General features: G+C 39.6%; 2 protein-coding genes across 19 annotated transcripts in view; one reads left to right on the top strand and one right to left on the bottom strand.

Annotated features, from left to right (window-relative positions):
- The window catches only part of ESCO1 (establishment of sister chromatid cohesion N-acetyltransferase 1), a 33,102-nt gene extending 21,905 nt beyond the window's left edge, over window positions 1-11,197 (top strand). For 4 of the 5 annotated variants that reach the window (XM_040547829.1, XM_040547830.1, XM_040547831.1 and 1 more), the window contains exons 9-12: window positions 4,048-4,137; window positions 6,950-7,093; window positions 7,500-7,687; window positions 10,259-11,197. In XM_040547829.1, coding sequence (XP_040403763.1) covers window positions 4,048-4,137; window positions 6,950-7,093; window positions 7,500-7,687; window positions 10,259-10,406 — 570 coding nt within the window. In that variant the 3' untranslated portion in view covers window positions 10,407-11,197. Of the gene's footprint in view, window positions 1-3,335; window positions 3,459-4,047; window positions 4,138-6,949; window positions 7,094-7,499; window positions 7,688-10,258 lie in introns of those variants that run through there. The other variant, XR_005816932.1, reaches the window with a different exon arrangement.
- A 2,433-nt stretch (window positions 11,198-13,630) lies between these two features.
- The window catches only part of GREB1L (GREB1 like retinoic acid receptor coactivator), a 136,756-nt gene continuing 133,402 nt past the window's right edge, over window positions 13,631-16,984 (bottom strand). For all 14 annotated transcript variants that reach the window (XM_040547820.1, XM_040547827.1, XM_040547824.1 and 11 more), the window contains 2 exons: window positions 15,626-15,764; window positions 13,631-14,786 (listed from right to left, as the gene is read on the bottom strand). In XM_040547820.1, coding sequence (XP_040403754.1) covers window positions 14,623-14,786; window positions 15,626-15,764 — 303 coding nt within the window. In that variant the 3' untranslated portion in view covers window positions 13,631-14,622. The remainder of the gene's footprint in view (window positions 14,787-15,625; window positions 15,765-16,984) is intronic.

Raw genomic sequence — 16,984 nt, 5'->3', positions numbered from 1 at the left:
CTGTTGTTTGGGCTAATGACTTATCTGTCTGAGATTTAAGTAGGTATTCTGCTATAACAGCATCCAAGCCTATCCGTGAGGCTTGAAGATGTTGGTGAATTTCATGTCATCTTAATGTTTAATGCTTCTCTTGATTTGCATTAATTCTGAAATTGATACATATATACAAAATAAAACATAACATTTCAAATAAAGTTCTTACCATTAGCTATCTTATGTAAAAATCTTAGTTTAAACAGAATTAAAACAATAGTTATGTCCAAGGATCTTAATGCATTCTGCAGTCAAAGCTTCATTTTCCATATTACACTTGGAGGAAGTAGAGACAGAACATCTGTAACTTGATGAAAGAGTCAGGAAGAAGAATGCAGTAGACCCATTTCTCTGGTACAAATTATCATAAAATTTCATAATAAACCTGATTATTAGGAGAAAATTTTACAAATGCTTTACTTAGTGAAGATCAAGAATTGTACAGCATTAACTAAGTTTTCCTTACTACCTCAATATTTTTTTGAGGAAAAAATGATATAAGAAGAATTCACCACCAGTTTTCATCTGTATGTATTCATTTGGGAAATAGTTCTGGCTTGTCTCTACTCTGACATACATACATATGTATGTATGTATATATATATGCATATACATATCTCTATATATGTAAAAAAGCAGGTTTGCTGAAAAATTTCCTACTCTTATGTAAGGACTTTTAAAACGAGGAAATGCACAAGCAGTCTATCGTGTCTTCTAATTTATTTATATATATATTTTTAAAGACAAATCTACATCAGACATTATCTTAAACTATAAGCAGAACACACTTTGTGTGAAACTGAGCCCCAGCCATTTCAGCTGCAGTGCTTTTGGAGCCATCTTTCCCACTGTATTCTACATTGGTTGTTGCATACGTATATAATACCCAGTGAAAGCAATGCACTGCACGCCGTAGTTGTAATTACTGTCCATACTGCTGTGTCCTGATGCAGTAGCAACTGCTATGCTGCATTGTCCTTTTTGTGAACAATTTTTTTTCTTTTGTAATTTTGCTTGCTTATTGAAGTGCAATGGCAATACAGTCTTGTTTGAATTGGGAGGAAAAGGTACAGGATAGTTTGAAACACTCAGGTAGATTAAAAATAAGTTCGCTTTTCAGGGCATGTTTTGTATTTGAAGTACCGGTAGGATAAGCAGCCATGAGATGGTGGGGAGGAGGGCGCTGCAGCTGTTACCACACACGATGGGGCTCTTTGCAGCACTGCTCTGGTTACCTGTGGCAATGAGGTTATATGAGCCACGTTACAGCTACTTACAGGTAATCTGCTGTTAAGCACAGGCTTCCAGCGTCAGGAAGGGGTGGTGCAGCCATGTACTTCTACTCCAGGCCTTGCCGAACATGCGTCCTGACAGGAACAACAGCTTTCCTTTCAACTTGGTGCATCACAAGCAATGTACATGAATGCTTGGGCATCTTGTTCAACAGCAAGTCTTAGTGCCCTAAAGTAATGTCAAACAAAAAGAAATGGAAAAACAATTTTCTGACACTGTAGTAGAATATTATAAAATACATTGCAGATACAATGCTTTTGTTTCTTCCTGTAGTAATACCTTGTTGACTCCTGACTTAAGGAGTCCTACTTTAGTTCTCAGTGATTGAAATACCTTTCAGGATTTTGTGTTTTGTTTCAAGTCTTGTTTAAAAAAAAAAAAAAGTTAATAAGTGTGTTAAGGGAAATCATCTTCTGACCACATGGAAGATACTGGTACTAAAGTGCATTTGATGTACTGTAGATATTTAATAGGAACTGTCCCAGCTGAAGCTATAGAACATTTTCCTTAAAAGCTTTGATGTTAGAATATGAAAGAGCTGTGATGAATCTTGTGCATTATTTCCATTAGTCTCGTTTAAAGGAAGCACAGTTCTTTCCTTACTAAGACTGAACAGTAAGGATACTGAAAAGCAAAGCAGATAGATGAAATATTAGTTTATTTGTTTGAAGTACACAGCTGCATCAAAAACAAAGGTATAAGACTTGAAAATTTCATTTCTGATGTAAACCAAATGAACTGAAAGTCTTGGATGAGCTTAGGGTTTTCAGAAAGTTATTGGAGAACTTCATCTAAAAGATACATTTCTGAATAAATTTCAAAGTACTTGAATTTAGAATTTGCCCTTCCTGTGAAAGTGATCTAATGCTATAATGATATAATGCTAATCACTTAAGAAAATAGCCAGACGATAATAAAAATAAGTTCTAAGTATTCGAGTAATTTTATCTGTCCAATTAATTGCATTTTTACTGAATCATATTTAGACTTCTGCTAATAGGCTGTTGCTTAAACATGTAACACCAGTATGGTGGTAATAGAAAATTAAGCAGACTGAGCAGACTTCATGTTGTTGGAAATACCTGTCTACTATGTCAACAGAATACCTTAGCTTCAAATTTAGAGTAGAACTTTCGGCATTAGGCCCGCACCATTCTGGATACTGTAATGGAAGGACTGTCAGACGTGTTGCATTTCTCTGCAGGCATGTTGAGCGATGCTCACAGGTGGCTTAAAGTAGGCTATAGAAAACTTCCGTAGGGCAAACAGGTAGCCAGAAGGCAGTGAAAGATGAAAAATGGAGAGAGGATGGTGTTTGAAGTTGGAGAGGCAAACTCCATGCCTTCTCTAACAGAATCAAAGCACAAGTCACAATCCCACCAATGGCACTTTTCTGCTGTCCTGGACATTGTAGCACTGCTGGTCATTGCCCTTCATGTTTAGATCGTAATACAAATTCTAATAGTTGTCTTGGCATTCAGTGCAACTGCTACTGAGCAGAAAGGCAGGCAGGATTTAAATGGTATCTGTGTTGCAACTGTTGCCTTGCTGGGTGCTAAACTTGTACTTAAATAGTCTCAGGACTACCAGCAAGCAGATGAATTTCTAAAATCGTTCTTTTCATGTCTCGTTTGGGGTAAGGGATTAAAATCAGCGTGATTACATTGAGATACAGATCAAGTGTTATAACACCGAAGTTTGTCGTTTTTTGTGGTAGTATATATGGCATTCATTCAGTGCCAAATTCCATTGCTCGGTCTTTAGCTGAACATTATTTTGTGGAAAGGTACAGATTTCAATGAGAATTATTCCATCAATATTGTTTCTTCAAAGGCTTTTTTATTTAAAGTTGCTTTGAGTTAGACTTGTAGATCAGCCTTTTTAGTGGCTGAAGTTACTTCTGCATTCAGTACTTTTAGGTCCCGTCAAAGCAACTTGATTTCTAATATCTACCAGTCCCATCTTACTAGATTTAAGTGGCTTTTTTTGTTTTGTTTTTTTCCATGCAGGTACTGCTCATTATTCACCACGAGTGTGGATCTGAAGAAGAGTTAATTACCTCTATTTTTTTGAGTATGTTTATACTTCAGATACACACAACGTAGCCTCCTTCCCCATTAGATTCTTAGAAGGTAGTTATAAAACTTTTTTATAGTATCCTTCTTGTGGCTTTATTAGTTATGATCAGTAACCAAATAAACTATTCCTTACATTTTGGGCAACTGCATGCCAATCAGTTCACTTAGAACCTCCTGGAGGTCTTTCGCATGCCAAACTTTAAAACTGAGTGTGTATTTGTGGAGGTAACTATGTTAAAAAGAAATATTTCAATAAAACTTAGGGTTTTTTCCATTCGCTAGACTCTGGAAAATAAATATTACATAGGTTTGGAGATCAGTTATGTGAGCCGAGTTTGCTACTTCAATTTTAAAATTCAGTTTGCACTGCAGTCCTTGGGGGAAAAATCTAGTTGGGAAATGAGACACTTTCCTAAATTGTTTCTAGTTATAGTTAGGCTATTGTATTCTACAATAAATAAGATCTTGTTCTATCTATTGTGCTCATTTTAAAAAGCTAGCTGAAGTTTCCTTCACTGGCAAAAACAACTGCTAAATAGTTTGAAGTCTCTGCCTAAGTTCAGTGTCTAGAACAATAATGTGCAATTTCTGTTTGTAAAAGTACATCTTGTGTATGGTTTAGATAAATTTTTGTTTTATTTAGGGATGGAAAAAGGAGAGAATTCTGGCTGAATATCCTGATGGGAAGATAATAATGGTTCTTCCTGATGACCCAAAATATGCACTTAAAAAGGTATGGTGAAAAGGACTGGACTTGTATGTCTTATTTTGTTATTTGATATTTTAATATGAGTAGTGAGAATGTAAAATTTGTAGAACTTACGTGAGAGCAGTTGAACTCAAAACTGACATGGTTCTGTAGCTTTCTCCACAAACAGGTCAGAGCTGTCACTCCTACACACTGCTGCACTCTTCACAGGGGGGATGGGTCTGAGCTAGAGTGGAAGGCAGCAGTGGGAATAGCATCAACCAGCTGAATTTTAATTTATTTTTTTAATATACAGAATGCCAGATATTTTGTATAATAAAAAATTTTCTACTATATTTAAACAAGTTGAAATGTATTGATCTTATTACACAGCATGGATACCTGCAGCATTCCCTAGATGATTTTTGGCTAAAAAGAGATTTAGTTAGAAAGTGGCCTCACTCATCTATTCCATTCCCATGTGCAAAGCAGCATCAGCCCCGGTTGTGATGCATCTGATAACTTTCTAAAACTTCTGCTTTTTTTTAAATAACTTCTTGAGGCTTTGTTGCAGTGCTTCACAAATTTCCCCTAAATGTCCAACAGAATCTCCGCGCTGCGATTTTAGCTCATTCATGGAAGTCGTACTTCCACAGCTGTAGGTAACATCCTTCTTTTCCTTTTTGCAACAGCTTCTGTGTTCCTGAATAAACAGATTTTTTTGCCTTAAGAAGATTGAAGGGATGTGCTGTTTCTTAGTTTACCCTCTTAAATAATATTTTATAGAGCTCTAATCATTGTCATGCTGTCCTCTAGATTCTTTCCATTTGTGCCATGTCTCAACGTCTCTTTTGAAACTCTGTTTAAATCTGAGCACAGTACACTGGTGGGGCCTTAGTGGAGAAGGATACTTCAGCGTCTTGCTGGCTAGCCTGTCTTCATAAATCTTAATATGGCATTACATTTTTCAGTAGCATGGCGTAATTCACGTTTTGCTGCTGATTTGCTGTGACCAGTAAGAACTTTTTCATAGTACCGCAGTCACAGAACAGCTGAGGTTGGAAGGGGCCTCTGGAGATCACCTGGTCCAGCCTCACTGCTCAGGCAGGGCCACCCAGAGCTGGCTGCCCAGCAGCACGTCCGTACTGCTCCAGGGAGGCTGTGCAGCTCTGTCTGTGGAGGTTTTCAAAACCCTGAGCCAGCCTCATCTGATCTCACAGCTGACCCTGCTTAGAGCAGAGCTTGGATCTCCTGAGGTACTTTCCCACCTGAGTTATTCTGCTATCCCATGGTTTGTGCTCCAGATAATATTATTCCGGACTTTTTTTTATTGTTGGTTGTGCTGCTCAATCTATGTGTTTTAATGTGTTTCTGGTTGTCCTGAAATTAACAAGCTGTAAGCTTGAAAATTTTAGTTGTGTAAGTCAAGAATTTTAATTGATTCCCTGCGACAGCTTTTTGCTTCTGTGACTGCAGTGGGTTTTCTTTGGACTAAAATAGAATTTTCTAAGTTGCTGTATTGAAAAAAGAATCTACAGCTTTACTTATGGTATTTAATGCAGATGAGTTTATTTACTAAGTTTAGTTTTTCTGGTGGTTTTGTCTGAATTTTAGTATTACATCAGTATAAATTTTTGCAGGGTGGTGCTTTTTTTTTTTTTTTTTTTTTTTTTTTTTTTTTTACTAAAATGGCTGAGAAAAAAACACCTTAAAATACCTAATTGGGGCAGAGGAAAAGAAACTAGCAAATGAAGTCATTTAGGACAGAGTTCTCTGTAATCCTACGTGGTTAAGGTTGAGAGTATCTACAGTGGTCAGCGCTGTGGATGTGTAATAGCACTTTAAGAAGGGTGACCTAATGTTTCAAGTCAACTAATCTGAATGGTTATTAAAAAGTGGTGCGTGAAGGTTAGGTGAGAAAAGAGAGTAGCTGATACCATGAATTCTTGAAGTTATTTTAAAGCATGTTTGGAAAACAATTTTCATTTATATAACTTCATATATTCATAGCATCAGTAATTCCAGGATTGTATTAGTAATGTAACTACAACATGCATTAAAGAAGCTTATGCCATTTAATGAACGGCATAGGAAAGGCCACGTTATTTCTGACTCCTGTAAGTGATAAGATGTTAAAAGCTGTTTCAGTGCCTGGTTATAGGTACAGGATTTCCACAGTAAAATCTCAGCTCAAGCATAAGCTTTTGTTTACATTCATGCTGGAGTTCATAAGTTTCTTTTAAACTTGCTGATATTAAACATCGAAATTTTAGTTTTGAGTTCCAGTTAAGCTTTACAAATTAACGGAAGAGCCGAAAGCTTGAGGAAGGAGGCAACAGCTATTCATTCCGTTTCAGCAAACACACGCATGATCTCTTATGCAAAGCCCTTGGCACTGTGCTTGCTATCATCTGCTCAAGACTGGATCTAATGGATTAATTATTTCAAGACTTCAATCTAATGGATTATTTCAAGACTTTAAAAATAACAAGCTGAAAACCTTCAGCTAAGCTTGTTTAACTTTTTGTATAGATCTCATTTTCTGGCTAAAATACCAGAATGCACAGTTTGATAACCTGCATTCTCTCTATTGGCCTTTGACTAACTGAGTTTGGACTTACTGGAAGCTGATTTAGAGGCTTCTACTCTTCCGATTCACAGACAAGTATAATTTAAGGAAAACTTATGTGGACTTGTGTGTTGCACGTTCCTTAGAATAATCCTTAACTTCTGGAATAGCTTTTGGTGTTCTAGACAACTTAGTGTGTTTCTATAAATCTGTAATTTTTATGTATATTTGTAGAAATGTGTATTTATACATGTGTTTCTTATGCAGCATTTCGACTTCTTTTGACAGGTTGAAGAAATTAGAGAAATGGTAGACAATGACTTGGGATTTCAGCAAGCTCCGCTCATGTGTTACTCTAGAACTAAAACTCTTCTTTTTATTTCTAATGACAAAAAAGTTATTGGCTGTTTAATTGCAGAACATATCCAGTGGGTAAGTGATTGAACTGGAGAAAGGTGGTCTGTAAAAAAAAAGTTGGTGCTTGGTGACTGTGTTCTTCAGACATGCTGAAACTATAGAATTACCTAAGAGTTTGAGACTAGCCATTTGGCAAATAAGTACAGACACTTTAATGACAAGTGGTAATAAGAATTGGAATTTCTTTGTTGATAATAATTTAAATCAGATAAGTTTTAGGATTTTTTGGGGGAGGTTAAATTGTTTATTAATCTATTCCAATTCTGAAACTGTTAACAAATTAAATTAGACAGATGCATTCTTTTTAGTGAGGCATTTAACATACATGTATGTTCAACTGAAATATATTACACAAGAATTGTTGTATTTAATCATTGATGATGCTTTTATAAAGTAACAAATATTTTGATGTCACCTGCAGGGCTACAGAGTTATAGAAGAGAAGGTCCCAGAAGTTAGTTCAGAAAATGAAAAAGTCATATTTGAAAGACAGAAAGCATGGTGCTGTTCAACGTCACCAGAACCTGCTATCTGTGGGATTAGTCGAATATGGGTATTCAGCATGATGCGTCGAAAGAAGATTGCTTCTCGGATGATAGAGTGTCTTAGGTAATACCAAAAATGTTTCCTTGGTTATATGAGTTTGATAGACCATAGTCCAAGACATTTATTGCATTCCTTCGGGTCTCAAGGTTGCATTTTTATGTTTCCAGCAATACTGGGGATGTAGAGGTGAGCACAGTGGATGATTCCAGTGTTCTGTGACGTTTGGTAACTAATTGAACTCAGTATTCTGCAGCAGGTTGTCTTAACAGTAACCTTTATGCTAGGTGCAGTTGTAATAAGGCAGCCTAGCCCACTGCAGATGAGCTTGGGTAAATTCCTCCGAGGTAATTATGAGTGAAGGAAGTGAGACTGTCTTTGGTCAGAGCATTTGAGGTCAAAGTGTTAAGGACTGTGACCTAATCATTGGCCAAATGTCTGTTCTTTAGAGGTAGCAAAGGGGAAAGAGCAGAAACAAGTACACAGAACAATTTGATACAGTCAAGTGGCTAACAACTGTACTTCCGTGATAGTTTTAACCTTTTTTTTTTTTGGCTTTGCTCAGGTTCACTGAGACTTCTGAGACATTTTAACTTCCATGGAGCTTTAGTAGCTAGTAATGAGTGTGTTCAGCTGAAGACTTAAGTACTAGATGCATAAACGGACACAAATATTCACACTGCTGTTCAGACAAATGTTAAAAATGTTGAATCTCCAAACCTTTGTTCATCTTTTTTTTTTTTTTTTTTCCCTGTTCTCTGGAAACTCCTAAACATTAAGGTACTTTCTTCTAGTGACATTTCTTAGAAATCTGAATCCCTGTCCTGAGTAATGCCCAAACTACCCAAGTCTTGTTATTGCTGGGCTGTCAGGTTTGTGCCTGGCTAGACCTATCCTGTGGGAGTTTGTGGCACGGGTGCTCCTGTGTCTGCCAGTCCTCACCCTCTGGGGTATTTGGAGAGCCTCGCAAAGCTGTTCCACAGCAAAACAAATGCATCCAAATGGCTGGTGCAGCAAATAGAAATTTCCTGTCAGGTCACGTTTTGTCTGAACTATCAGCTGTATAACTGTATTCAGATAAGCATATTACCATGATGATTTTGGGATGCTTCTCTTTTTGAAGGCTGATTTTTAATTTGCATATTCAGTAGTTTCCTATAAACTATTTCCGATGGAAGGACTTCTTCCCAAAGCAATGCTGGAGCTGCTCCCTCAGTCACAGCTCTAAAGGATCCTTGGGGTCATTTTTAATGGGTTGTTGCTGCTATCAAGAAGAGGTGTCACTTTTCTTCTTAGCTGTGCACTGCACCTCACCTTTTACTGTGTTCTGGTGCTTGTTTGGCCTTCTACTAGATCATTTTTAATTTGCTAAGTAGTAGAAAGCAGGCTCACCCAAAAGAGCTCTGTTCTTCTGATGCTCAGTTAGTTGGTTTGCAGAAAGGCTGAATGTGCGCTGGAGTTGGTGTAAAGGAGGGAGCGCAGAAAGTTGCAGAAGGCGACGTAAAGGAGCGAGACTTGCTTTTTAATGTCAGTAAGCAGTTAGATCTGCTCAGCTGCTGGTAGCCAGCTAAATCCCGACTTCAAAATGTTGAAGGCGTCCTAGCAGAATTTAAGTTCACTTTGAGAATGTGTGCTCCATTTCACTTGAGCTTGCACTGCTTGGAGTCAAAAATAAATAAATAAATCCAGTCAGACTGTCTGAGGACCTTTCAAAATCATCTTCCTAAATATAGTAATACAGTCATGAGAAGGCAATAAAGCTGGTAATAATTAAAGAAGACTGTTGCTATTGTCTTTTCCTCAAGATTTAATGGAGATGTCCATATATGATAGATGTTAACACTTGCTCTGCAAGTACCTGCAAGTATATTTTTCCAGAACTCAACAAGTTAACTTTAATGGGAGTTTCTTCTGTTTCCAAAGAAGTTTATTCTGTTTTTCCCCTCATCAAGGTCTTAAAGCCTGAGATCAGTTTTCTAAGTTTGCTCACATAGCCATCCAAAGAAGTACAGTGGTATCCTTGATTCTTTCCTGCCTTCCAAGTAAGAGTAGAACATATATAAAATATTTTCATGAAGTTAAACAAATCGAATCTTCATGTAATTGTTATTGGAAGTGTATCACTTGTGAATTTTGTGCTGTGTTCTTAAACATTTTAAGTTAATCCAAGCTGTGCTCTTACCCAAATGTCAAACTTTTTGTTTGTTTGTTATTTATTTCTTCAAACTAGAAACTTGAAATTTCATCTGGTCTGATCAGACCCCTCAGTAAGGACCCTAACTGCTTTGCAGCTTACATTTTCATTCCTGGTGATTGTAGCCACAGTTCTAGCAGTGTCTTTTCTGTGAAGAAATAGTTGGAATGAATTCAGACTTCTTTTTTAGCTCTCAAACTGAACTGTTGATGCAACTCGGATAAAATTGCCCTCTGCAAACATTTCTTCTAAGATACCAAAACCTTCCTAGAATGAATGATTCCTTTTGCCATTTGTAAAGAGGAGATAGCGAATATAAATAGAGGCTTCTTTCTTTTGAATGTCCGTGCCACTTAACCAATGGGTTGTAGCATAATAGCATAAATATTCTTACTGTATTTCCTGAGGGTAATTAGCGTGTTGGTTTTTTTCCTTCCAAACAGGAGCAACTTCATATATGGCTCATACTTAAGTAAAGAAGAAATTGCTTTCTCTGACCCCACTCCTGATGGAAAACTTTTTGCGACGCAGTACTGTGGCACCGGCCAGTTCCTAGTATACAACTTCCTCAATGGACAGCATCAGACTTAACTGCTCCTGAAGGAATTCTCTTTTTATCGGGAGACTTCTGCCAAAATGTACTGAATCGGTGCAGACCTTACGCAGAAGCCAGGGCCATTTTTCTTACCGTGAACTCAGGACTGGTAACAACCAAAAGGTTGTACTATTTTATTAAAATTGTAAACAATGCAGTAATAGGCTAACTTTGTTTTTTTAAAAGAAAGATATTTTATTAACTTTTACAGAAGTTTGATTGTATTTTATCTAGTTAGTCATGTTTACATGCAGCAGAAAATTGTTCATAGTGGACTGTAAACTAAAATGCAAAGACTATAGTCTCACTGATGAGTACCTGCTGAAGTTCTTAACGTGGTGATATACCAGTGCTTAAATACCACGGGTGGGTGAGGCAGCAGAGTCCAAGCCTGAGCTCCCTCACGCCGGGGCAGGCAGCGTTACAGCGCAGTGGCCGTGGGCAGTAACCTGGCAGGCTGTACGGTGGCTCCTGGTGTGCATCCTGCGCACGGCCGGGTGTAAGGGCAGAGGGGGAAACGCGTTTTACCTCCTGTCTCCCCCAGAGCAGCTGTCGAGCGAGAGGTGGAATGAAACCCCCAAGGACCGGTGTGCTCTTCGCTTTCCTGCAAGTGCTGTACTGAGTATATACCGTTGTTAGCGGACTTCACTTTGATACTTGTCACTCCTTCATAAAGCTCTCCTCTTTTAAAGGGTTTGTATGTTGAAAAACTGCTGTGGCCTTTCTTGATCTGTACATAATGTAGATAGATTAAAAATAAAATTCTTGATAGCTTTTTTTAAAGTTACTCTGTATTGATACCGAGTATGAATGAATCTTCAGTGTATTTTATACTTTTGTTTATGTGAGGTATTACCTTAGCAGCTAAAGGCAGCTGCTGTGTGTTTTGAAGCACTCCTTGGAAAATGGTCACTGCATTCTTACCTGCTTGGGAGCGGAATCATCCGATTGACAACGCGTTTGCATTGCATGCTTACGGTCGGTTCCCAGCAGCTGTGGCTCAGTACCCACCTGCTATGAGGTAAGATGGGAGGTGATAATTTCAGCCTTGAAAAATGGCTTAAAAACGCTACTGTGGGATGGGTAAGATTCAGGTGAAATTTAAACTTTTGGTTTGTTGTAACTTTGGAACTTAGAGTGCAGTTAGGCTGCACTGGTTTGTACTATACTGCACACTGCCCACACATCTGCCCTTGACCTTGGTCTAGGGCTAAGCAAAGAACCAGTGCCACCTCTGAAACATCGTTTGGTGGGCTTGAAAATGAAGTGGCTGATGTGTGAATTCTAGCCTGCAGAGGCCACGACTGGTAGGTTTTCAAGGGGATTGTGAGCCGTACCGCAAAGGGCTTTGTCAGAAGACTGGTTCACAGAAAGCCTAAAGGTGACGAGGTTGGTATTCACAGCTTGCGTACCTCCTACCTGTTGTATGTCTGACAGAGGGCTGCTCTCAGATCACAAGTACCCAGCCTGAAAAATCTGTAGTATTGGCACTATGCTGAACTAACCTTTTTGTAACGTTGAGTAGCGTTCAGTGTAGGACTACGATGCAAGTTTCTCAGGTATAAGCACTATGTTTTAAGACATTTAAAAAAAAAAAAAACTGTCTGGTGCAAACAGTTAAAATAGAGGCAGTCTTAAATGGTAACTTAATATATTCAAATTTAATGAAAGCACATTATAAACATACCATAGCCACAACTTCAGACAGTTTCAGTTCATAAACAATAACATGAGGTAGACTGACTAGTGAAGCTAAATTCACCAAGTTTTTGGTTAAGAAAACTTTACACTAGGAAAGCAACATTTTGAACCCTCCTCCAAAAGTCACAAAAAGCAATTACATAAGTTAAGCAAAAAGCATTTGAATATGATTCTTTAAATCTTAGTTTACATTCAAATTTAACCTGCGAATAGACAATAACATCTACAGGTAAAATATAACGCTGGCCAATTTAATACATTCATAGGAATGGCCTTGATGGTGAGGCTCAAACGGAAAATGGAATAGCGATAACCCAGATGTCAAATAATGGTATCCTTTCCAGGAATTCACAGGCAACGAGTTAAAAGTTTTCAACGGGCCAGGCCTATAAGGTTTGAGCTTATTAGTATCCTCTTTTCCATTGCAAAGCTCCTTGCTTCTGCATGGCAGAGAGAGTTAAGGAAACTGGTTTACTGTTCCTCGGTAAAGGAAGGCAAATACACTGACATTCTGATCTAACGCTCAGCCTTCAGGACAATTTTGCACTGCTGCACCAGAGGGCTAACTCGCCGTAGTAGTCTCAGCACCTGGACTTCTAAGAACTTAGTGCAAACATCACAAACGAAAGGGAACCTATTCCTGACCGCTCACTACCTCAAACTTTCACCTCACACTGAGACTCGGGGTGTCCTCCAGCCCTACTGGCAAAACCAGAAACACTGGAATGCAGTCAGGTGTGTACCAAAAGATGGTTCTTGAATCTTTTGTCTCTACATCTTCCAAGTGTTAAAAGACACAAGGCAGGTTGTGTCTGAAGGAAAATAAAAAATGAACGTACAGAACTGGGTTCTTCACTTGAAATTTGCTAAATGTACAGCATCAGTTAAGCTACATTAACACAGATATATGCAAACCATTTTCCTTTAGCCTCAGTCTAATATATTACGTTTTTTTTTTTAATCTGTAAACATCTTTTCACCAGATAAAGAAGTTGCTCAATTAACACTATTTGTTTTAAAAAAATGCAGCTTTGGCAGGTCCTTCTCCAATGAGTTGCAGGTCAAGTATAAAGAAAGATATGCTAATTTCATTGCTTTGGGGGAGTAAATGAACATAGCTGAACCGCTTTTAAATACATGCTGCGCTTTTCTTTTTAATAAATGGGTTATGATGTGTAGGGAATTTTTTTTTTGAAAACATATGGAAATAACAATTGGGTAACCAATGTTAACTGCACAAGGAAAACAGCGTACCGGTATGCTTCAACCCTGACAACCAAATTGTACTGCGCCGCCGCCTTCTTTCTGAAACAGCTTGCAGGTTACTGAGTCTTGTTCAGTAGCCCACTCCATGCCTGTCGCTACAACCACTATGTACAGAGGTTAATCAAACGAAGGGCTGGTGGTGTTAGGTGGTGGTTGCTTCTGGACGGAATCTCTCCTGAGCAGCCCCAGCTCCCCAGAACTTCCCCCCTGCTTCCCCCCTAAGCTGTTATCATTCATTTGTACTCTTCTTTTCTCTCCCTAATCCAGCTCAGGCACTGATGCCCTCCTGGCACCTTTTTCCAATACACTGACGTGAACTGACAGACCTCACCTGCAGCCAGTTGGAGCTGCGTGAAAATGACACGGAGCAAACTGCCCCCTCCCAAAGGCAGCAGACGCAGCAGAACTCATTTCCACGTGCAGAGGATGGGCCGCAGCTGTTCAAAACTCTACTGAGAGATGGAAGGCCTTCTGCTGGCAAGTTACTCAGGACTTCTAAGAGAAGGGCGCGCCTCCGCAAGAAGCCCGCTCCCACATGAGCCTTCTGCCTTGCCCTGGAGCCGAGGAGGTACCTGGCAGGGTGCAGTAGTGCTGCTGGGAGCACCTGTGTGCACAGTGCCTGCCACGCGTTTGCTGATTTGTTCAGGTTTAAGTAGTAAACTTTGACCACCTGTGGAAATTTTGCCAAAGACAGTTTCAATACATACACAATTACAAATCTTCAACTAACACTGCACAGAGAACAAGACTATTCCTTTTAATACAAATACCTACATTATATTGTAGTTTCAAACCCCTGAGTATTACTGTACCGAAGTACAGAGCTGAAGAGAAACAGTGGGCTCTCCTCCACATATCTTCAATCAATCCCATATGTTGCGTTGAGTTTCTTGTAACACATTCAAGCTAGCAGCTGCTAAAAGCAGCCTCTTCCCCGAGCTCAGCTGAAAATAAAGAGAATTCTTCATCGACCAAATCACGTCTTCTTCCTAGATCCTACGCCCTGGCTGTGTGATTAGCAGTTGTGACTGATGAGAGAATAACGTGAATCCGCGAGCCTTGAAATCGTAACTGCCGTGATAATTTTATACCTAGGAATAAAGCCTACTTTAGAATTTTGGGGAAATCCTTTAGAGAAGTCTAGATAAATATTGGTTGCACTTTGCTCCACAGTGATTGTACTTTTTTTTTTTTAAAAAAAAAAAAAGTTCTTTTTTTTCTTTGTTATTGGTGTCTTATCGAAGCTTATATATGGCGTCCGGTAAGAAAATAGAGTGGTTTGTCATCGCTGCTGTTAGCAGTTTGAAACTCATCCCGAAGTCGGAACTGCCACTCGTCCTCCAGCTCCAAGCGGACTATTGTCTGCCGTAGCGAGCTTCTGTCTTGACATATGACACAGAGTGTGGCACCTTCAATTGAAAAGCACATTAGACCTTCAGTACGATGTACTTCACAACTTCAGTACTTCACAACTCTCTTTTCTTGATTCATTGCCCTATGTATTAGTGTAAGTACAAGGCGTTACTATCAACCGTAGCAGAGAGCGTGAACTTGGAGCCAAGATCCTTAAATCATTACCGATATAATCAGTATCAGCGGCTCCACCACCCCGTTGCACCCCAGCACGTGCAGCCTTAGCACAAGAGGGACGTGGCTCAGACACACTACAAACGCACCAGAGCTTTCCACTGTGTTTTAGCTTTACTAAATGTGTATGGCAATTTGCTGTGTGTTACTACTAAGACAAAATGATGAGTAACAATTTTGGCAAGATTTATGAGGCTGTGGCGGGGGTAGACCCCACCATCTTCCAGCTAAGAACTGCCCGTCCTACAGGACTGAGTATTTATTGCCATTGTATAAATGACTAGAGTAGAATTTCTCATCTTCATCAGTAACATCTACTCTCTAAACTCTGAAGTTGCAGAGTGTGTAACTCACTGAACGATTTCCATATATCCTTGTTTTTGTGTTCCTATCTCTGACGTCACTTTAAAATAATGTAATGAACGTGATTTATCAAAGCTTAGCTAAGGTTCAATTGCCTGCACTTGCTACTAAAGGGGCAGCATTTTACGCTCCAAAACTAAACAATCCATCTGCTTCTTTTGAAAACGATGGCAGCAGCAAGTGAATATGGAGCTGTTTAATGAACCCGTTTGTTCTTCTAACCGTTCCCTTTTCCTCTGTGCTACCACTTCACAGGCAAGCAAGGCAACATGGATGTGCAGCAGAGCAAGGTGATTACCTTTCAGAAACCTGAACCGCTTGAGGAGGTCTGCACCCACAAAAGAGTCACAGAGATAGAGCAGGAGTCCGCTGAAGAACACCCCTTCACAATTGACGTTGACTGAGTGCGGGCGGGAGCTAACATAGCATATAGCCACCTGGAACAGAAGGGGAAAAGAAAGCCAGCCCGTCTCCGTTAGCGAATGCCTGATCAGGGCTCTGAGCGGAACGGAGGACGAACTTGTGATAACAGATGAGTAAACGTGCTGGTGAAAATACAATGGGAACCCAAAGCAGCACTGAGCAGACTTTTCCCAGGAAATAACACGCTGGACAAACTTCTAGACTGAATTCAGATTTGGTCACAAAGTGTGAAATACGTCATTTTGGCCCCCTGCATTAATTCAGTTTGATTTCCTGCCGCTCTGTGAATTACCTGCTTACAGCAACTGTAAGGCTATTCAGGTTGTTCTAACGAGGATACATTTGTTAAACCCGGTAACTAATTCCCCAGGCATTGAAACTAGCGAAGCTCCATCTCCTTTGTGCAGGCACGTGTCTTTTGCTGACCGCAGGCACCAGCTAAGTGGTTGCCAGCACTGGGGCCCTCCTGCGGTTCAGTGCCGTGACCCTTTCTGTACTGAAGGGTTTCTCCTCTACCTTGCCACTGACCTCCATGAAACAGGCCAGAACAAAACTCGTATTAGGCTTTCCCCCTGCTTCAGACCCTGCTCAAACCGACCAAAGGGTTCAAAAACTACGTCTGCCTATCTACAGACATACTTGCAAAAAAAAAAAAAAAAGTTTCCTTAGAAACCCGGGTTCACAAAAAGAAGAGCATGTAATTGGAGAGAAGCATTACAAAGAATGAGCTTTGTCCATCACTGAAGCGAGCCATCAGAAAAGGGTCATATCAGAAACTCTCAGCCAGAACAAGTTTGTTGCAAGGATAAAGCAAGCACAGATGATAAAAAGCTGTAAAAATATGGGTGTGACAATGATCTGAAAAGTTCTGTGGGTAGTTGTACAGACAGCTGTGGAGCACACCCAGTTTTGTCATGGCAAAACGGCATCACCTTAGGACTTTTGCTCCATATGAAATATTATTTCAGACAGACATGCCCCATTCCTTTGTAAATCCCATCAATCCATCACAAATCTGTGGTCTGCCCGCACCACCCAGCAAGGAGGTTTTACTGCCAGCCCCCCAGCGGAGTTGGTCCTTCAGCTCAAGCACCGGAGCCTCCCTGTTCTACATCATCTTCAAACGCTACCCTTGATGCTGAGGGTTCACAAAAGAAGGGTTTTTCAACCTAAAGAATGATGTGGCAGTAAAGGTTGGCGTTTACCGGTCCCCGTTACCCCTGTGTATTTTGTA

This window comes from Cygnus olor, chromosome 2 (genome assembly GCF_009769625.2).
Source record: "Cygnus olor isolate bCygOlo1 chromosome 2, bCygOlo1.pri.v2, whole genome shotgun sequence".
Lineage (NCBI taxonomy): Eukaryota > Metazoa > Chordata > Aves > Anseriformes > Anatidae > Cygnus > Cygnus olor.
This window is presented reverse-complemented; position numbering and strand designations above follow the sequence as displayed.